The sequence below is a fragment of the Pongo abelii genome, chromosome 1 (genome assembly GCF_028885655.2).
Source record: "Pongo abelii isolate AG06213 chromosome 1, NHGRI_mPonAbe1-v2.0_pri, whole genome shotgun sequence".
NCBI classification, from domain to species: Eukaryota; Metazoa; Chordata; class Mammalia; order Primates; family Hominidae; genus Pongo; species Pongo abelii.
Window position 1 is genome coordinate 109,501,909 of NC_071985.2, and position 22,426 is coordinate 109,524,334.

General features: G+C 41.2%; 1 protein-coding gene across 3 annotated transcripts in view; it reads right to left on the reverse strand.

Moving 5' to 3' along the window:
* Positions 1–10,580, reverse strand: part of LOC100452890 (embigin) — a 53,591-nt gene extending 43,011 nt beyond the window's left edge. The window contains exon 1 of one of the 3 annotated variants that reach the window (XM_003775588.5): positions 10,050–10,580. In XM_003775588.5, the coding sequence (XP_003775636.2) occupies positions 10,050–10,164 (115 nt within the window). In that variant the 5' untranslated portion in view covers positions 10,165–10,580. The remainder of the gene's footprint in view (positions 1–10,049) is intronic. The other 2 variants (XM_054528628.1, XM_024239936.3) reach the window with 2 other exon arrangements.
* Positions 10,581–22,426: the final 11,846 nt, after the last annotated feature.

The window sequence follows — 22,426 nt, forward strand, 5'->3', positions numbered from 1 at the left end:
GAGGAGCCAGATGGCTGAATAGGAACAGCTCCGGTCTACAGCTCCCAGCGTGAGTGACGGAGAAGACGGGTGATTTCTGCATTTCCAGCTGAGGTACCGGGTTCATCTCACTAGGGAGTGCCAGACAGTGGGCGTAGGACAGTAGGTGCAGCGCATCCTGTGCTAGCCGAAGCAGGGCAAGGCATTGCCTCACTCGGGAACTGCAAGGGGTCAGGGAGTTCTCTTTCCTGGTCAAGGAGAGCGGTGACAGACGGCACCTGGAAAATCGGGCCACTCCCACCCAAATACTGCGCTTTTCCGATGGGCTTAGGAAACCGCACACCAGGAGATTATAGCCCGCACCTGGCTCGGAGGGTCCTACGCCCACAGAGTCTCGCTGATTGCTAGCACAGCAGTCTGAGATCAAACTGCAAGGTGGCAGCGAGGCTGGGGGAGGGGCGCCCGCCATTGCCCAGGCTTGCTTAGGTAAACAAAGCAGCCTGGAAGCTCGAACTGGGTGGAGCCCACCACAACTCATGGAGACCTGCCTGCCTCTGAAGGCTCCACTTCTGGGGGCAGGGCACAGACAAACAAAAAGACAGCAGTAACCTCTGCAGACTTAAATGTCCCTGTCTGACAGGTTTGAGGAGAGCAGTGGTTCTCCCAGCACGCAGCTGGAGATCTGAGAACAGGCAGACTGCCTCCTCAAGTGGGTCCCTGACCTCTGACCCCTGAGCAGCCTAACTGGGAGGCACCCCCCAGTAGGGGCAGACTGACACCTCACACGGCCGGGTACTCCTCTGAGACAAAACTTCCAGAGGAACAATCAGACAGCAGCATTCGCGGATCACGAAAATCCATGGTTCTGCAGACACTACTGCTGATACCCAGGCAAACAGGGTCTGGAGTGGACCTCTAGCAAACTCCAACAGACCTGCAGCTGAGGGTCCTGTCTGTTAGAAGGAAAACTAACAAACACAAAGGACATCCACACCAAAAACCCATCTGTACATCACCATCATCAAAGACCAAAAGTAGATAAAACCACAAAGATGGGGAAAAAACAGAGCAGAAAAACTGGAAACTCTAAAAAGCAGAGCACCTCTCCTCCTCCAAAGGAACGCAGCTCCTCACCAGCAACGGAACAAAGCTGGACGGAGAATGACTTTGACGAGTTGAGAGAAGAAGGCTTCAGACGATCAAACTACTCGAAGCTACAGGAGGAAATTCAAACCAAAGGCAAAGAAGTTGAAAACTTTGAAAAAAATTTAGACAAAAGTATAACTAGAATAACCAATACAGAGAAGTGCTTAAAGGAGCTGATGGAGCTGAAAGCCAAGGCTCAAGAACTACATGAAGAATTCAGAAGCCTCAGGAGCCGATGCAATCAACTGGAAGAAAGGGTATCAATGATGGAAGATTAAATGAATGAAATGAAGTGAGAAGGGAAGTTTAGAGAAAAAAGAATAAAAAGAAACGAACAAGGCCTCCAAGAAATATGGGACTATGTGGAAACACCAAATCTACGTCTGATTGGTGTACCTGAAAATGACGGGGAGAATGGAACCAAGTTGGAAAACACTCTGCAGGATATTATCCAGGAGAACTTCCCCAATCTAGCAAGGCAAGCCAATGTTCAGATTCAGGAAATACAGAGAACACCACAAAGATACTCCTCGAGAAGAGCAACTCCAAGACACATAATTGTCAGATTCTCACCAAAGTTGAAATGAAGGAAAAAATGTTAAGGGCAACCAGAGAGAAAGGTCAGGTTAACCACAAAGGGACGCCCATCAGACTAACAGGGGATCTCTCAGCAGAAACCCTACAAGACAGAAGAGAGTGGGGGCCAATATTCAACATTCTTAAAGAAAAGAATTTTCAACCCAGAATTTAATATCCAGACAAACTAAGCTTCATAAGTGAAGGAGAAATAAAATACTTTACAGACAAGCAAATGCTGAGAGATTTTGTCACCACCAGGCCTGCCCTAAAAGAGCTCCTGAAGGAAGCGCTAAACATGGAAAGGCACAACCGGTACCAGCTGCTGCAAAATCATGTCAAAATGTAAAGACCATTGAGACTAGGAAGAAACTGCATCAACTAACGAGCAAAATAACCAGCTAACATCATAATGACAGGATCAAATTCACACATAACAATATTAACTTTAAATGTAAATGGACTAAATGCTCCAATTAAAAGACACAGACTGGCAAATTGGATAGAGTCAAGACCCATCAGTGTGCTGTATTCAGGAAACCCATCTCACGTGCAGAGACACACATAGGCTCAAAATAAAAAGATGGAGGAAGATCTACCAAGCAAATGGAAAGCAAAAAAAGGCAGGGGTTGCAATCCTAGTCTCTGATAAAATAGACTTTAAACCAACAAAGTTCAAAAGAGACAAAGAAGGCCATTACATGATGGTAAAGGGATCAATTCAACAAGAAGAGCTAACTATCCTAAATATATATGCACCCAATACAGGAGCACCCAGATTCATAAAGTCCTGAGTGACCTACAAAGAGACTTAGACTCCCACAGAATAATAATGGGAGACTTTCACACCCCACTGTCAACATTAGATCAACGAAACAGAAAGTTAACAAGGATACCCAGGAATTGAACTATGCTCTGCAACAAGTGGACCTAATAGACATCTACAGAACTCTCCACCCCAAATCAACAGATTATACATTTTTTTCAGCACCACACCACACCTATTCCAAAATTGAACACATAGTTGGAAGTAAAGCTCTCCTCAATAAATGTAAAAGAACAGAAATTATAACAAACTGTCTCTCAGACCACAGTGCAATCAAACTAGAACTCAGGATTAAGAAACTCACTCAAAACTGCTCAACTACATAGAAACTGAACAACTTGCTCCTGAATGACTACTGGGTACATAACGAAATGAAGGCAGAAATAAAGATGTTCTTTGAAACCAACGAGAACCAAGACACAACATACCAGAATCTCTGGGACACATTCAAAGCAGTGTGTAGAGGGAAATTTATAGCACTAAATGCCCACAAGAGAAAGCAGGAAAGATCCAAAATTGACACCCTAACATCACAATTAAAAGAAATAGAAAAGCAAGAGCAAACACATTCAAAAGCTAGCAGAAGGCAAGAAATAACTAAGATCAGAGCAGAATTGAAGGAAATAGAGACAAAAAAAACCCTTCAAAAAATTAATGAATCCAGGAGCTGGTTTTTTGAAAGGATCAACAAAATTGATAGACCGCTAGCAAGACTAATAAAGAAAAAAAGAGAGAAGAATCAAATAGATGCAATACAAAATGATAAAGGGGATATCACCACCGATCCCACAGAAATACAAACTACCATCAGAGAATATTACAAATACCTCTATGCAAATAAACTAGAAAATCTAGAAGAAATGGATAAATTCCTGGACATACACTCCCCCAAGACTAAACCAGGAAGAAGTTGAATCTCTGAATAGACCAATAACAGGAGCTGAAATTGTGGCAATAATCAATAGCTTACCAACCAAAAAGAGTCCAGGACCAGATAGATTCACAGCCGAATTCTACCAGAGGTACAAGGAGGAACTGCTACCATTCCTTCTGAAACTATTCCAATCAATAGAAAAAGAAGGAATCCTCCCTAACTCATTTTATGAGGCCAGCATCATCCTGATAACAAAGCCTGGGAGAGACACAACTAAAAAAGAGAATTTTAGACCAATATCCTTGATGAACATTGATGCAAAAATCCTCAATAAAATACTGGCAAACCGAATCCAGCAGCACATCAAAAAGCTTGTCCACTATGATCAAGTGGGCTTCATCCTTGGGATGCAAGGCTGGTTCAATATACGCAAATCAATAAATGTAATCCAGCATATAAACAGAACCAAAGACAAAAACCACATGATTATCTCAATAGATGCAGAAAAGGCCTTTAACAAAATTCAACATCCCTTCATGCTAAAAACTCTCAATAAATTAGGTATTGATGGGAAGTATCTCAAAATAATGAGAGCTATTTATGACAAACCCACAGCCAATATCATATTGAATGGGCAAAAACGGAAGCATTCCCTTTGAAAACTGGCACAAGACAGGGATGCCCTCTCTCACCACTCCTATTCAACATAGTGTTGGAAGTTCTGGCCAGGGCAATTAGGCAGGAGAAGGAAATAAAGGGCATTCAATTAGGAAAAGAGGAAGTCAAATTGTCCCTATTTGCAGACGACATGATTGTATATCTGGAAAACCCCATTGTCTCAGCCCAAAATCTCCTTAAGCTGATAAGCAACTTCAGTAAAGTCTCAGGATACAAAATCAATGTACAAAAATCACAAGCATTCTTATACACCAATAACAGACAAAGAGCCAAATCATGATGAACTCCCATTCACAATTGCTTCAAAGAAAATAAAATACTTCAGAATCCAACTTACAAGGGACGTGAAGGACTTCTTCAAGGAGAACTACAAACCACTGCTCAATGAAATAAAAGAGGATACAAACAAATGGAAGAACATTCCATGCTCACGTGTAGGAAGAATCAATATCGTGAAAATGGCCATACTGCCCAAGGTAATTTATAGATTCAATGCCATCCCCATCAAGCTACCAATGACTTTCTTCACAGAATTGGAAAAAACTACTTTAAAGTTCATATGGAACCAAAAAAGAGCCCGCATCGCCAAGTCAATCCTAAGCCAAAAGAACAAAGCTGGAGGCATCACACTACCTGACTTCAAACTATACTACAAGGCTACAGTAACCAAAACAGCATGGTACTGGTACCAAAACAGAGATATTGACCAATGGAACAGAACAGAGCCCTCAGAAATAACACCACATATCTACAACTATCTGATGTTTGACAAACCTGAGAAAAACAAGAAATGGGGAAAGGATTCCCTATTTAATAAATGGTGCTGGGAAAACTGGCTAGTCATATGTCGAAAGCTGAAACTGGATCCCTTCCTTACACCTTTTACAAAAATTAATTCAAGATGGATTAAAGACTTAAACGTTAGACCTAAAACCATAAAAACCCTAGAAGAAAACCTAGGCATTACCATTCAGGACATAGGCATGGGCAAGGACTTCATGTCTAAAACACCAAAAGCAATGGCAACAAAAGCCAAAATTGACAAATGGGATCTAATTAAACTAAAGAGCTTCTGCACTGCAAAAGAAACTACCATCAGAGTGAACAGGCAACCTACAAAATGGGAGAAAATTTTCGCAACCTACTCATCTGACAAAGAGCTAATATCCGGAATCTAGAAAGAACTCAAACAAATTTACAAGAAAAAAACAAACAACCCCATCAAAAAGTGGGCAAAGGATATGAACAGACACTTCTCAAAAGAAGACATTTATGCAGCCAAAAGACACATGAAAAAATGCTCACCATCACTGGCCATCAGAGAAATGCAAATCAAAACCACAATGAGATGCCATCTCACACCAGTTAGAATGGTGATCATTAAAACGTCAGGAAACAACAGGTGCTGGAGAGGATGTGGAGAAACAGGAACACTTTTCCACTGTTGGTGGGACTGTAAACTAGTTCAACCACTGTGGAAGTCAGTGTGGCGATTCCTCAGGGATCTAGAACTAGAAATACCATTTGACCCAGCCATCCCATTACTGGGTATATACCCAAAGGACTATAAATCATGCTGCTATAAAGACACATGCACATGTATGTTTATTGTGGCACTATTCACAATAGGAAAGACTTGGAACCAACCCAAATGTCCAACAATGATAGACTGGATTAAGAAAATGTGGCACATATACACCATGGAATACTATGCGGCCATAAAAAATGATGAGCTCATGTCCTTTGTTGGGACATGGATGAAATTGGAAATCATCATTCTCAGTAAACTATCGCAAGGACAAAAAACGAAACACCGCATGTTCTCACTCATAGATGGGAATTGAACAATGAGAACACATGGACACAGGAAGGGGAACATCACACTCTGGGGACTGTTGTGGGGTGGGGGGAGGGGAGAGGGATAGCATTAGGAGATATACCTAATGCTAAATGGTGAGTTAATGGGTGCAGCACACCAGCATGGCACATGTATACGTATGTAACTAACATGCACATTGTGCACATGTACCCTAAAACTTAAAGTATAATAATAAAAAAAAAACGTGGAAATTAAAAAAAAAAAAGAAAAAAATACAAAAATTAGCAGTGTGTGGTGGCATATGCCTGTAGTCCCAGCCATGTAGGAGGCTGAAGTGGGAGGATCCTTTGAGTCCAGAAGGTCAAGGCTGTAGTGAGCCATGAGTGTGCCTTGGTACTCCAGCCTGAATGACAGAGTGAGACCCTGTCTCAAAAATTAAATGAATGAATGAATGAATGAATAAATGAATAAATAAAGGTAGGCTTATGGTTAATCTGTTCCCTTTAAACAGATTTTGGTCTTTGATCATTTGATCAAAGTGCTGTCTGCCAAGCTTCTCCACCATAAAGTTACTCTTTTTCCCTTGATATTAATAAGCACATTCTGAAGAGTTACTTTGAATCTTTAATACTTTGTATCCCATCAAACTTTTCATTGACTCCTTTTTTAATTTACATCAGTTGGTACTCATGAATTCCCATATTATTAAATGAGTTGCAATCCACTAATATTATTATCTATTTGATGCTCAATTTGTCCCAGATTTGTCCAGTGGGAACCCCTTTAAATGTCCTTAAAGGTAAAAACTGCTAGCATGTTCTACTGAGATATGGGCTAACAATGTCAGACATATGTGGGTGCTTGAATAATATTTGCTTCAAAAATATTTATTACTAGAAAGCTGCTGTGTTTGGGGTGAGGGGTTAGTAGGGAAGGGGGTTCATAAGCAAAAGCCACATCCTCTGGAACTTAAAAGGATCATTTAAAATGATTCTATTGCAAACATTTTTCAAAAGATAAACATGACCCATTTCTCCAATTTGCACCATGTAATAGTAACAATATTTAAATATTCCCACTGATGTATCCTTTACAAAGATATATTACATGTCTTATTTAATCAAAAAACCTTAGAAAAGTCCCTGTACCTAATTTTATTCCAGGACTCAAACTGTGTCAGCATGTCATTCAGTGCAAATCAGACATTTAGATGCATAGGCTATGCTGTCAGTAGTTCTGAACTTTCACAGACATTTCCAATTAGCTCGGAGGACAACTGGATACTGTGTTTAAGAAAACAGGTACTGGATGGACCAATGCCAAATTTCCTGCTCTGCTGCTTAAGTATGTGTACTTGGGCAATTACTTAACCTAAGCCCCTATTTCTTCATCTTGAGCCCAGAAAGTCAAGGCTGCAGTGAGCCGTGAACGTGCCTCTGCCCTCCAGCCTGAGCGAAAGAGTGAGAATCCCCCAGGAGTACAGAGATCCTCAGAACTGCAATAATCTGAGATGAATTTTGAAAGGTGAATCAGGGATAGAAGAATTGGGGATACCCAGAACGGAGAAAAATGTCCTGGACAATTCTATTTTTTTTCAGCTGGAACTAAAAAAAAATGCTAACTCATAGGGCTATACATTTATAACTATTCTTATTATTAAAATTTGACTCAAAGTCTTAGGTTAACAGAAAACCTATGTCCAAGTGTGTAGGTCTATACATCTAGGTAAACAATATCCAGTAAACCTCACAATATCCTTTTGCAAAGAGAAAACTGAATTTTGCAGAGATCAATACCAAATCTAGAAAACAAGCTGAGAGTGCCTGACAATTTTTAATTCTGGCTTAAATTCGATGCTAACTTCATAACTTTTGTCTTGTACATTGTTCCACAATTTTAGCTTAAGTGGAGCTAAAAGGACAGAACTTATACCATATACATAGAGGGACATCGCCTCCCCCATTCATCTTATTGATTTACACCTTCATTTATTCTACTTTCATTTGTTTTCTCTTTTTTTTCTCTCTCTTTAGAGATCTTCTCTGCATATCAACTTAACCCTGATGCCTATGGAATAAGTATTTACCTAACAGTGCACTCTCTAGGCCATATCATTTTAAAGCTGTGGTTTTTAACCAGCTCAAAATCACATTTAAAGCTACATGGGGAGCTGATAAAACTTCTTAATGCCCACACTGAATCCCAAGCCAAATGAACCAGAGTTTTGTAGGGAAAGATCCAGGTATCAGGATTTTTCAAGCTCTCTGGTGATTCTGACATACAGTCAAGTAAAGAATCAAAGTTCTACAATGAATCCAGAATGCACCAGTTCTCAGAACTGCAATACTCTGAGGTGAACCAGGGATAGAAGAATTGGAGATACCCAGAAGGGGGAAAAATGAACTGGGCAATTCTGTTTCTTTTTCTTTTTTTTTTTTTTTTTTTTTTTGAGACAGTTTTGCGCTGTCACCCAGGCTGGAGCTTACTGGCACCATCACCATCATAGCTCACTGCAGCCTCAAACTTTGGGCTGAAGCAATCTTTCTGCCTTGGCATCCCAAGCACCTGGGACTACAGGTGTACATCACCACAACCACACTTTTAAAATTTTTTTTTTAATAAAGAAGGGACCTTGCTGTGTTGCCCAGGGTGGTCTTGAACTCCTGGATTCCAGCCATCCTCCCACCTCAGCATCCCAAAGTGCTGGGATTACAGGCCTGGACAATTCTTTATAAGTGGTATTATGGAAAAGAGATGTGGCACAAGGAAATTTAGAACTGAAGCAACCCAAGATGTTCTGTCCAAGTTGTTAACAACTAGACCTTTTAAAAGGCATTTATAAAAATTAATAGTCTTACCTTTTGATTATCCTTTTTTCTCTATGGTGTGTTACAAAAATTCCACATATTACAAGCCCATGAAAATAAATTCCCATGAAAGTTTGAAAACTTTTTGCAGAATAATATCCCAATTTTAGTTACTGGTGGCCAATATTTACCAGCTTGAGAGGTGGTGTTTTATTACCCTTACTGGCTGCTAACATTTATGACACAGAAACTTGCAATAGGTTGGATGGAATCCTTTCAATATGAAAAGTAATTATAAACAGGTGAAGGTAAAATAGCAACTTTCGTGTTGGCTTTGGTAATGTTTTGCATGTAATCCCTCTGTCAAAGTGTCTTAAACAATAAAACAACAAGCAAAAATCACACACACACACACACACACACGCACACACACATTTTGTTTTCAAAGACCACGGTGTAAAATGAAGATACACACACGTTATCCTTTAAGTTGTGGATCTTTGGTTGGCTAGTTGGTTATGATGATTTTTCCCCCACTCAGCTCTAAGAAAACATCCTCGGCAAAGTGAGGTGGCTCACGCCTGTAATCCCAGCACTTTGCGAGGCCGAAGCGGGCGGATCACCTGAGGTTGGCAGTTCAAGACCGGACTGACCAATGTGGAGAAACCCCGTCTCTACTAAAAATATAAAATTAGCCGGGCATGGTGGCGCATGCTTGTAATCCCAGCTACTCTGGAGGCTGAGAGAGAAGAATCGCTTGAACCCGGGAGGAGGACGTTGCAGTGAGCCGAGATCACGCCATTGCACTCCAGCCTGGGCAACAAGAGCAAACTCCGTCTCAAAAAGAAAAAAGAAAAAAAAAAATTCCTCAAAGCCAACCCACCTGCCAAGAGGAGGGAAGGAGCTGATACTCGAGCCTCACTCTCGAATCAAGAAAAGGGAGTAGGCCTTGGGGAAATGTGGCTTTCAAAATTCATGCCACATTTGCACAAGCCAAATCGCTATCTGGTCCCTGCATCCACCCACACACCCCACTGCCGTCTTCCTAGGAAAAACCAGACTCTGCCCTGTTACCTACGCGCCCGACTCGCGGGGCGCTGTTTGTTCAAGACTCGCCCCAAAGAGCTCAAGAGCGCGAGCCGCACCAGTTCCAGGGTTCAGCTTAGGTGACACAAACGTAGCCAATGGGAGGCCGCCGCCGACTCTCACCACCCGCCCTCACCAGCATCCCCGCGCCTCTCCCCGCCACCCCTGCCCGGCGCGCCGGCGATGCCCTCTGCCCGCGGGGACCCAAGCCTCGCGCGCCCTCCGCCCTCCCTACCCTGGCCCCTGTACCCATCACACCTGGGGCACTGCCGTCAGCCGAGCTTGGGCGCGCGGCGGCGACAAGGCACCAGACGAGGAGGAGCAGCCGGGGCGTAGGCGCCCTCGCCCCCAGCAGGCCGGGGAGGGCGCGCATGGCGCCAGAGGGTCCGCCTCGGTCCTCGTGGAGACTGCTCCCTCAGCTCGCCGCCGCGGGTGTCCGGAGTCCCTGCGCACACTCGCAGATGGCCCGGCACCCGCAGCCAGTGCCGCGGGCAGGACGCTGAAGAAAAGGCGGAATGGGAGGGGCCCGGCCGCCTTGCCCTACTCCCCCGAGACGCTCTTACCGCGCCCGGCCTTCCATCAATTATGCAGCACTCAGCCGGCTGCTGGCCTTCCCGGATGTGCGGTGCTGCTCCTGGCTGCAGCCTCTCCGGCCTCCGCCCTCTCGGCTCTAGCAGGTCGGGAGAGAGCTTGGGCAGGTGATGTCTAGCCCATCTCGTGGGGAGAGGTTGAAACTCTCCCTGCAGACTGGCCTTTGCACTTCATCTGAGGCAGGTTTCACTAATTTGCGTTGATGGGACAGATGAGAGACACTTTCCTCCTCCCCGACCCCGGACAGCTTTGGGCTGTCTTATGAGGGAGGCTTATTTTTGCACAGGTGTAAGGTTTTATCTAGCTGCCAGACAACTTGTACTAATCTTTCTTTGCTTTGCCTGCCAATCACACACACCCTCTCTTCTAGCCTCTGAAGGCTTAACTGATTTTCTACGGAGGAAGGTTTCAGAGTCCCAAGGCCCCATACCGTATCTGATTTTACTTTATTTTTGTTTGTTAAGCCTAACAGCTTCTGAGGAGCCACGTAGAGTTCAAGAAGCAAAAGCTACTGAGAGTAGATGCTACGTAAACTGCACAAGACGTTGACCTTTGTTAAATCCGATCACTGTTTAAGATAATGCTATCTCTTACCCACAAGGCTGTAGCTTGGAATATTCAGTGCTCTGAACCAAATTAAATAAATTAGTGCTTTATCCGGGAGGGGAGGAGAAATCTATGTTGTAACATTGAAACACATTGATTTGATTTCTCTCCAAGATGTTATAACGCATTAAAAGATATTTTAAATATTTTTCACGAGCTTTGTTTCCTCTCCCTTTATTTTTTGAAGTTCAGCTTTCACATTCGTAAATTCAAAATATATCAGCGTTAAAAAAAAAAAAAGATTGGAAATAACATGAGACAAATTTTGAAAATTGAACTATTTCACAAAATCTATGCTTATTCCAGGCAGGAATGGTTAATTTGTAATTGGTACGTATTACTAAAACATGTCCGTTTTTGTTTTAGTATTATATGCGCAAAACTTTGGAAACAGAATGTAGATTCTTCAAATTGGCAGTGAGAGAATATGAATAATACAATTCATTCAACAATATTATCTACCAGGTGCCAGTCATTGTGTTCAAAAGAGGCTAGATAGGCACACATGCACAAATGCATGCATGCACACATATACACACACACACACAAATTAGACAACTGTTTATCTGTGAATAACAAATCTCAGAAAAGCCTCTTCTCAGAAAATTATGGTCATAATGATTAAAATCTTTTGAATGAAACTTTAAAAGATGCCTTCAAGGACTAAATTTTATGCACTGTTGACCCTCTGAGGGCATTGACTGGGCTTGCTAAACCCAAATTGCCTAATCAATGGCTGCTACATCACGCCTCTTTCTTTCTACCCTGCATCTGGACTCAGGACTAACTGCACACATTTCCCTATAATTAGGTAGAGTGTCAACAGTAAGCACTTCTCACATCAAACTAAACTCTCATTGACTTTTCCCAGTTAGTCTCATAAAATCCTTAGACACAGTATTCACCCTTCTTCAAATGAGCTGAACTTACTTAAAGAAACATTTTTATCAGTTGAATCAGCCTATTTATGACCAGAAAAACTTACTTGCCCAAGTTGATGCTGATCCCCACTGTTGCTTTTGCTGTTAGAACAAAAAAGTTGAGAAAGAAATATAATTCTCATTTTGCTAAGAATTTTGAAAGTCTTTTCATCATTGTTCCTGTTCTGTATTTAGATATTTGATATTTCCAGCCTTATGCACATCCCACTTTTTCAAATGCTCCATATCCTTTAAAACCAGCTTATCAACTGCCTTCCCTATATAACTTTTTCTGACCTTTCTGGTCCAAATTGACCTTTTCCTCCTTGGTGAAATAAATATTGCAACAAGCACTTTGATACTCACATCATCGTGAAGTGTATAAAGGGGGAATAAGGGTCCTTTGTTTTCTCCGCTTGAGTTGGGTGGGCTCTGTGACTCCCCTAACCTACTGAATATTGCTGAAGAGATATTGTGTGGGCTGGCCAGGCGTGGTGGCTCGCACCTGTAATTCCGGCACTTTGGGAGGCTGAGGCAGGCAGATGACAAGGTCAGGAGCTCGAGACCAGCCTGGCCAATATGGTGAAACCCCACCTCTACTAAAAATGCAAAAAAAAAAAAAAAAATTAACTGGGCGTGGTGGCACATGCCTGTAATCCCAGCTACTTGGGAAGCTAAGGCAGGAGAATTGCTTGAACCCAGGAGGCAGAGCTTGTGGTAAGCCAAGATCGCGCCACTGCATTCCAGCCAGGGCAACAGAGCAAGACTCTGTCTCAAAAAAAAAAAAAAAAAAAAAAAAAAAAAACAGAGAGAGAGAGAGATTGTGTGGGCTTTCTGTTCCAGACCACAAGAGCTTCCACTTCCTTTCTCTTGGAGACCTTGCTCATAGAAGACAGCTGCCTGGTGAAAAGTACTACAGTATTATCCTGAGACTGCTACACTATGAGAAACCCAAACACCATGGAGGACCCCGTAAAAATAAAGTCAGGTCAAGTAAAAAAGGAATATGCAGGTTATCATACATACAAAAGAACAGTTCACAAACCGGAAGACTTCAAATCAAAAGTAGTAAGAAACTTGACATGTAAGTTACAGTGCAGCTTATAAAGCATCAGTGAGGAAGTGCATTGACCTCTATTGTGACTGGCTATTAAAAACTTATATTCCTTTTTGGGCAAGTAGAGCTGTATAAGCTTATTTGTCTGTAACAAATTGGTTCAATTTCATCATACTAGCAAGAAAGGGAAGCTTAACTTTTGTTAATGGTTAGAAATTGCATTTCAGGGAAATCAGGATAGCTTAAATTTTGGTTATGTGGCTATGAGTGGTTAACCTAAGGATATACTGTGGCCTCCATTTTGATTATACTTTAACAAATCCCCCATACAGGACCTTAAATCATTGTTGAATGTTTCCTTTGCTGTGCAGAAGCTTTTTAGCCTGATTCAATCCCATTTGTCTATTCTTTCTTGGTTGCCTGTGCTTTAGAGGTCTTACACAAAATATTATTGCTCAGACTAATGTCCTGGAACACTTCCCCAAAGTTTTCATCTAATTGTTTTATAGTCATAGTTCCAGGTCTTAGATTTAAACCTTTAATCCATTTTAATTTTATTTTTGTGTATGGTGAGATATAGGGGTCTAGTTTCATCCTTCTACATGTAATTACCCAGTTATCCCAGCACCATTTATTAAACAGACACTCCTTTTCCTGTTGTATGCTCTTGGTGCTGTTGTTGAAGATGAGTTGGCTGTCAATGCATCAGTTTATGTCTGGGTTCTCTATTCTGTTTCATTGGTCTATGTGTCTGTTTTCTTGCCAGTTCTAGGCTAATTTGGTTACTATACCCTTTTTTTAAATGTTTAATTTTTGTTTGAAGTTCCAGGGTACATGTGCAGAATATGCAGGTTTCTTTCATAGGTAAATATGTGCCATGGTGGTTTGCTTCACAGATCATCCCATCATCTAGGTATTAAGCCCAGCATGCATTAGCTATTCTTCCTGATGCTCTCCTTCCTGCAACACCCCACCCCCAACAGGCCCAGTATGTGTCCATGTGGTCTCATCATTCAGCTCATTCAGATGAGAATATGTGGTGTTTGGTTTTCTGTCCCTGCATTGGTTTGCTGAGGGTAACAGCTTCCAGCTCCGTCTATGTCCCTACAAAGGATATGATCTTTTTCCTTTTTATGGCTGCGTAGTATTCCATGGTGTATATGTACAACATTTTCTTTATCCAGGCTACCATTGGTGGGCATTTGGATAGATTCCATGTCTTTACTATTGTGAATAGTTGGTTATTATATCTTTGCAGTAAATTTTGAAGCCAGGTAATGTGATGCCTCCAGCTTTTTTTTTTTCTTTTTTTGCTCAGAATTGCTTTGGGTCTTCAGGGTCTTTGTGGTTTCATATAAATTTTAGCATTTGTCCTATTTCTGTGAAGAATGGCATTGGTCTTTTAATAAGGATTGCATTAAATCTGTAAATTGCTTTGGATAGTATTGTTATTTTAGCAATATTAATTCTTCCAATCCATGACATAGAATATCCTTATTTAAATGATTTGTTCAATTACTTTAATCAGTTTTTTATACTTATATTTGTATAGACCTATCAGTGTTGGTGCATAGATGTATATAATGGTTACATTTTCTTGCTGAATTGACCTTTTAATCATTATGTAGTAAACTTCTTTAACCCTTTTTACAATCTTTGATTTGTAGTCTATTTCCTCTAATATAAGTATAGTTACTCCCCACTCTTTTTTAGTTTCCAGTTGCATGCAATATCTTTTTTCACCCCTTCACTTTCAGTCTATCTATATGTTTAGAGGTGAAGTGGGTTTCTTATAGGCAGCATGTAGTTAGGTATTGTTTCTTTATCCATTCAGCCACCCTGTGCCTTTTAATTGGAGAATTGAGTCCATGTAAATCCAGTGTTATTACTGATAAGTAGGGAATTGCTACTGCCATTATGTTGCTTGTTTTCTGGTATTTTGAAACTCCTCCCTTCCTTTCTTCTTTTCTGACTCTCTTCTTTTGTGGTTAAGTGATTTTCTGTGGTAGTATGTTTTGATTTGCTGCTTTTTAATTTTTGTGAATCTATTATAGGTTTTTGCATTATGGTTACTATGAGGTTTACAAAAAACATCTTGTAGATATAACAAGTTATTTTAAAGAGATGACAATTTATCTTAGACCACAAAGAATAGAAACAAATAAAGAAAAAACAAAACTTCCACATTTTAACTTCATTTCTCTCTCATTTTGAATTTTAATTGACTTTACATATTTTTATATTACCTATCTCTTAACAGGTTTCTATAGCTATGATTGTTTTTTATAGATTTGCTTTTTGAGGCTTCATATTAGATTTATAAATGGTTTGCACACTACAATTATAGTATCAGAGTATTCTGAGTTTGTGTCCAGAATTTATTCCTTCTGGTGGGCTCTTGGTCTCACTGACTTCAAGAATGAAGCTGCAGACCTCGTGGTGAGGGTTACAGCCCTTAAAGGTGGCACATACGGAGTTTGTTCCTTCTGGTGGGTTCATGGTCTCACTGACTTCAGGAATGAAGCCACAGACCCTCGTGGTGTTACAGCTCATAAAGGTAGTGTGGACCCAAAGAGTGAGCAGCAGCAAGATTTATTATGAAGAATGAAAGAATAAAGCTTCCACAGCGTGGAAGGAGACCCAAGCAGGTTGCCACTACTGGCTCTAGTGGCCAGCTTTTATTCCCTTATTTGGCCCCACCCATGTCCTGCTGATTGGCCCATTTTACAGAGTGCTGATTGGTCCATTTTACAGAGTGCTAATTGGTCCATTTTACAGAGTGCTGATTGGTCCATTTTTACAGAATGCTGACTGGTGCATTTACATTCCTCTAGCTAGACACAGAGCACTGATTGGTGCATTTACAATCCTCTACCTAGACAGAAAAGTTCTCCAAGTCTCCACCTGACCCAGAAGCCCAGCTGGCTTCACCTGTCAATCCCCCCTCCAAATAGGACACCCCAACTGCTGTGGGAATTGGGCGATGACCACCTTAGCTACTTCCTGCTGGATAGGGGCAAAGAAGGGGCCTTGCAGTGGTAGTGTCCTCCAGAGGGGAACTCTCTAGGCCAGACAAAGGGCCAGTGAGTTGATCCAGGGTCCTCAGTAGAAGTTGTTAGTTGACCTCATTTAGGGTTCCATTTGTAAGACCTCTATAGCTTGATGGCATCCATCCTGGAGGAAACAAATTTGACAAGGAGGTTAAAAACCCAGGGCCCGAAGGTAAGTAATAGCAAGATGGCTGAAACAGGACCTAGAAATGGGAGAAGCCATGTTGCCCAACTCCAGAGGTTGGTATAAGAGTTTGAAAGGCGTTGTCTGATTTCAGAAGCCTTTTCCTGTAAATGCCAGGCAGCATCTTCTACTATCTCTGACTGATTAGTGTAAAAACAACAGTCTTCCCCTAAGAAAGTGCAGAGTCTTCCTTTCTCAGCAGTGAGGAGGTCTAGGCCTTGGCGGTTTTGGAGAGTCACTGCTACCAGAGTCTGTTTGGGATTGTAGAGTAAGGATAGATTTTGTTATTTTTTCTGAACTGTCTGAGAAATCCTTTGAGACTGTGTGGTAGTAGGATAATACATGTTACACTGTTAACTTTTAGCAAACTTTACTATTGTTGAAAACCTTGTAAGTTTGGGATTTCAATTATCCTTTGCCATTAATAAGACCTCGTTCAGTCCATATTAATTTAGAATTTGTATAGATGGCTCCTTCCTGATTCTGTAAGTACTTTAAGGTTTGGCTGAGTGCAAACAACTGGCATGTTTGAGCAGACCAGTTATTAGGCAATTTTCCTAAATCTGCTTCTACAAGGTTTTCCTTATCACTTACTGAATACCCATTGTGTCTTTTTCCCTTAATCACCTGGGAGGAACCATCTGTCATCCAGTCCTGAAGGGAGTACTTCCTAGGTCTGATCGGACCTTTGTACCATAATTAAGATTTAGATCCCCTGTTAGGAAACCTGCTGGGTTAAGGATTTTTGATAGGAAGGCTACAGTTTTGATAGGAAGGCTATAGGTTTTCAGTGACCTCAGTGTTTTTGGGCTACACCCTTGTTTACACTGACAACAAGGTGGTTAGGAGTGTTATAGGGTTATGGAGAAGACCTTCAATTATCAATTGTAGGTTTAAAATTTACCGTGGCTTTTAAAGGAATAGGATACACTGTTTTTTCTTTACTACTTCCATCTCTCTTTCTCTTTGACTTCTTTGTCTCTCTCTTTCTCTCTTTCTGACTCCCTCTTTGTCTCTTCCTCTCTCTCTTTGGCTTTCTATCTCTCTTTCTCTCTCTCTCTCTCTCTCCCTCTTTGTCTCTGTCTCCTCCTCTCTCTCCCTCTCTCTCTGACTTTCTGTCTCTTTCTCTTATTTCTGCTGGTCTTTGCCTGCCTCTGCCAGCTGCTTATGCTGCTGCTCTCCCCTCTCCTTCCCCTTTTTGATGGCTTCAGCAGTGTAAGACTGCCACATCCTTGGGTTTTTGCACTGAGTGCAATAACTCCATGATTTCCTAGTGGTATTTAATAGGGCTTCCCCAGAGGTTAGGAACTCCCTTTCTTTCCATATTGCAGCATGGGCATGTAGGATTAGATAAGCATACTTACCATCTATAGCAAAGTCTCCCAATTAGAACTGAGGAGGTGGGAGAAATACCTGGTTACTGGCTGTCCCAGGATTCCTCGGATGGTAACGGACCTTGAGGACAGCTGTCTGGGACAGGAGATTAACACTGAGAAAGATGCACCAGTGTCCAGGAGGAAGTCTATTTCCTGGCCCTCAATAGTTAAATGTACCCGGGGCTCAGTGACGGTGATGACATGAGCTGGCGCTTGCCCTGGGCACCCTCAGTCCTGTTGTTGGATCATCTGATTGGGGATTTCTGACACAGAGAATCTTTGTTCTCTGACGCAATGAGCCTTCCAGTGATTGCCTCAGCATAATGGACACGGGTGAGGGGGCGGCTTGTTTCTCATTGGACAATCTTTTTTAAATTGTCCTTGCAAACCATACTGATAACAAGCCCTACCACGTGATTGGCCTGCTCCATTTTCTGTCCTGTCTGAACCACCAAGGTTTGTTTGTCTGAGGGCCATGACTAAGGCTGTGGCCTTTCTCTGATCTCACTTTTCCTTTTCAGCCTGTTCCTCTGGTCCTGATTATGGAACACTAAGGTTGCCAGGTTTAATAATGCCTCCAGATTTTGTTCAGGGCTCAGGGCTCGCTTTTGGGCTTTCCCCTGATATCTGTGGCTGACTGGATAATAAATGTATCTTTTAGGATCAATTGACCCTCGAGGGAGCCAGGTGACAGGGGAGTATATTTTCTTAGGGTCTCCTGTAGCCTCTCGAGTAAGGCAGGATTTTCTTCCTTTCCCTGAGTTATGGTGAACATCATTGAATAATTCATGGGCTTTTTCATAATTCTCCTTAGTCCTTCTAGAACACAGATCAACAGATGTTTGTGACTCCAGTCCCCATGATCTGAGTCTAGGTCCCAGTGAGGATCCATACTGGGGATGGCTTGCTGACTGGTAGGGAATTTGTCCCTTTCTTCAGCTGTCATTCTATCATTTTCTTGACTAAGATTCCAGGTATCTCCAAACTCTCGGGCTGCAGCTAAAGCCACATTCTTTTTATTAAAGGCCAGGGTTTGATCTAATAGCATGACATTTCTCCAAGTGAGATCAAAGGTTTGCCCTAGACCCTGTAGGACATCTATATACCTATCAGGATCATCTGAAAACTTCCCCAGGTCTGCCTTGATCTGCTTTAAATCAGAGGGAGAAGGGGACATGTACCCAGGTTGGGCCAAATTCCCCTCCCCCTATAGCTTAAAGTGGACATAACCCATAGCCCGGGGGGTTTTGCAGTCCCTTGGAGATTTCTTTTCTTATTTCCTTCTATGCAGGGATATTAGAGGAGTCTTATCACTAATAGGAAGGGGAGTTATAGGAGGCTAGGATATGGGGGTAAGCTGAGAGGTCCTCTTGTGGGATATAAATTGGAAGCTTTGCATAGTTGTGGATTCTCCTTCAATGAAAAGAAAGCTTGGACATAAGGTATTTCACTCCATTTGCCTTCCCTCTTACAGAAAAGGTCAAGCTGTAGGATAGTATTGTAATTTATACTTTCTTCAGGTGGCCATTTTTCCCCATCAGAGAGATAATATTGGGGCCAGGCCATAGTGCTGAAAAAAATGAACCACCTCTTTTTCAGGGTTTGCAGGTCAAATTGGTCCCAATGGCTTAAGATGCATTTCAAGGGTGAGCCTGTTGGTGCCTGAGTGTTTCCCATCACTCGGTGAAAGTCCCATGTGGGTCAGCAAGATGTGTCCTGAATTTATTCCGTCTAGTGGGTTCTTGGTCTCGCTGACTTCAAGAATGAAGCTGCAGGCCTCACAGTGAGTGTTACAGCTCATAAAGGTGGTGCATCTGGAGTTTGTTCCTTCCAGTGGGCTCGTGGTCACGCTGACTTCAGGAATGAAGCCACAGACACTCGCAGTGAGTGTTGCAGCTCATAAATGTAGTGCAAACACAAAGAATGAGCAGCAGCAAGATTTATTATGAAGAGCAAAAGAACAAAGCTTGCACAGCATGGAAGGGAACCTGAGTGGGTTTCCACTGCTGGCTTCGGTGACTAACTTTTATTCCCTTATCTGGCCCCACCCATGTCCTACTGATTGGTCCATTTTACAGAGTGCTGATTGGTCCATTTTTACAGAATGCTGATTGGTGCATTTACAATCCTCTAGCTAGACAGAAAAGTTCTCCAAGTCCCCACCTGACCCAGAAGCCCAGCTGGCTTCACCTCTCAAGTTTATTCATGAACATAATTTTACCAACATGCTTTATACCTTAATTTTTTTGCACATTAATGATTTTTTCTTTCAGAATGAAGAACTCCCTTTAGCATTTCTTGTAAGATGAGTCAGGTAGTGGTGAATTCTCTCAGGTTTCCTTTGCCTGGAAAACATTTTATATCATCTTCACAATAAGTTTGCTAGATACACTATTCTTGAATGACAGTTTTGTTTTTTAACTTTTATTTTAGGCTTGAGGATACATGTGAAATTCTTGTCATAGGATTTGTTGTACAGATTATTTCATCACTCAGGTATGAAGCCTAGTACCCAGTAGTTATTTTTTCTGCCCCTTTCCCTCCTCTCACACTCCACACTCCAATAGGCCTCAGTGTCTGTTGTGATCTTCTTTGTGTTCATGAGTTCTCATAATTTAGCTCCCACTTATGAGTGAGAACATGCAGTATTTTGTTTTCTGTTCCTGTGTTAGTTTGCTAAGGATAATAGCTTCCAGCTCCATCCATGTTCCCACAAAAGACATGATCTCATTGTTTTTTATGGCTGTATAGTATCCCATGGTATATATGTAGCACAATTTCTTTATTCAGTCTGTCATTGATGGGCATTTAGGTTGATTTCATGTCTTTGCTATCATGAATAATGTTGCTGTGAACATTTGTGTACATATATCTTTATGGTAGAACTATTTATATTCCCCTGGGTATGTACCCAGTAATGCAATTGCTAGGTCTAATTGTAGTTCTGCTTTTAGCTCTTCAAGGAATCACCATACTGCTTTTCACAATGGTTGAACTAATTTATGCTCCCACGACTGTGTATAAGTGTTCCCTTTGCTCTGCAACCTCACCAGCATCTGTTATTTTTGACTTTTTAGTAATAGCCATTCTGACTGGTATGAGATGGTATCTTATTGTGATTTTGATTTGCATTTTTCTAATGATCAGTGATATTGAGCTTTTTTACATATGCTTCTTGGCCACATGTATGCCTCCTTTTGAGAAGTGTTTGTTCATGCTCTTGGCCCACTTTTAAATGGGATTGTTTTTCTCTTGTAAGTTTGTTTAACTTTGCTATAGATGCTGGATATTAGAACTTTGTCAGATATATTATAGTTTGCAAAATTTTTCTCCCATTCTGTAGGTTGTCTGTTTACTCTGTTGATAGTTTCTTCAGCTATGCAGAAGCTCTTTAGTTTAATTTGATCCCATTTGTCAATTTTTGCTGTTGTTGCAATTGCTTTCAGTGTCTTCATCATGAAATCTTGACCCATTCCTATGTCCAGGATGATATGGTCTAAGTTATCTTCCAGGATATTTACAGTTTTGGGTTTTATATTTAAGTCTTTAATCCATCTTGAATTTATATTTGTATATGGTATAAGGAAGGGATCTTCTCATATGACTAGTGAGTTATCCCAGCACCATTGATTGAATAGGGAGTCTTTTTCCCATTTTTTTTATTATTTTGAACTTTATTGGTTTTATGCATTTCTTATGGAATTAATTGTTAGACTCACATAACATTACGTTTTTTTTCCTCTGTGCATATTGCTTTTTCCTAACCTTTATTTTAAGTTCAAGGGTACGTGCACAGAATATGCAGGTTTGTTACACAGGTAAACATGTCATGGGGGTTTATTACACAGATTATTTGATCACCTTAGGTATTAAGTCTAGTATCCATTAGTTATTTTCCCAGATCCTCTTTCTCCTGCCGCTTTCTACCCTCCAATAGACCCCAGTGTGTGTTTTTCTCCTCTGTGTGTCATGTGTTCTCATCATTTAGTTACACTTATAAGTGAGACCATGCCGTATTTGGTTTTCTGTTCCTGCTTTAGTTTGATAAGGATAATGGCCTCCAGCTCCATCCATGTTCCCACAAAAGGCATGATCTCATCCCTTTTTATGGATGAACAGTATTCCATGGTGTGTATGTACCACATTTTACTTATCCAGTCTGTAGTTGATGGTCTTTGCTATTGTGAATGTCTTTGCTACTGTGAATACTGCTGCAATGAACATACACATGCATGTGTCTTTAAAATAGAATGATTTCTATTTCTATGGGTATATACCCAGTAATGAGATTGCCAGGTCAAATGGTATTTCTATCTTTAGGTCTTTAAGGAATTGCCACACTGTCTTCCACAATGGTTAAACTAATTTACACTCTCACCAAAACTGTGAAAGTGTTCCTTTTTCTCCATAATCTCACCAGCATCTGTTATTTTTTGACTTGTTAATAATGGCCACTTTAACTGGTGTGAGATGATATCTCACTGTGGTTTGATTTGCATTTCTCTAATAATCAGTGATGTTAAGCTTTTTTTCATACGTTTGTTGTCCACATAAATGTCTTATTTTGAAGTGCCTGTTCATGTCCTTTGCTCACTTTTTAGTGGGGTTTTTGTTTTTCTTGTAAATTTGTTTAAGTTTCTTATAGATGCTGGATATTAGACCTTTGTCAGATGCATAATTTCAAAAATTTTCTTCCATTCTGTAGGCTTTCTGTTTATTCTGTTGATAGTTTATTTTGCTGTGCAGGAGATAGTTAGTTTAATTAGGTCTCATTTGTCAATTTTTGTTTTTGTTGCAATTGCTTTTGGTGCCTTCTTCATGACATCTTTTCCTGTGCCTATGTCCTGAATG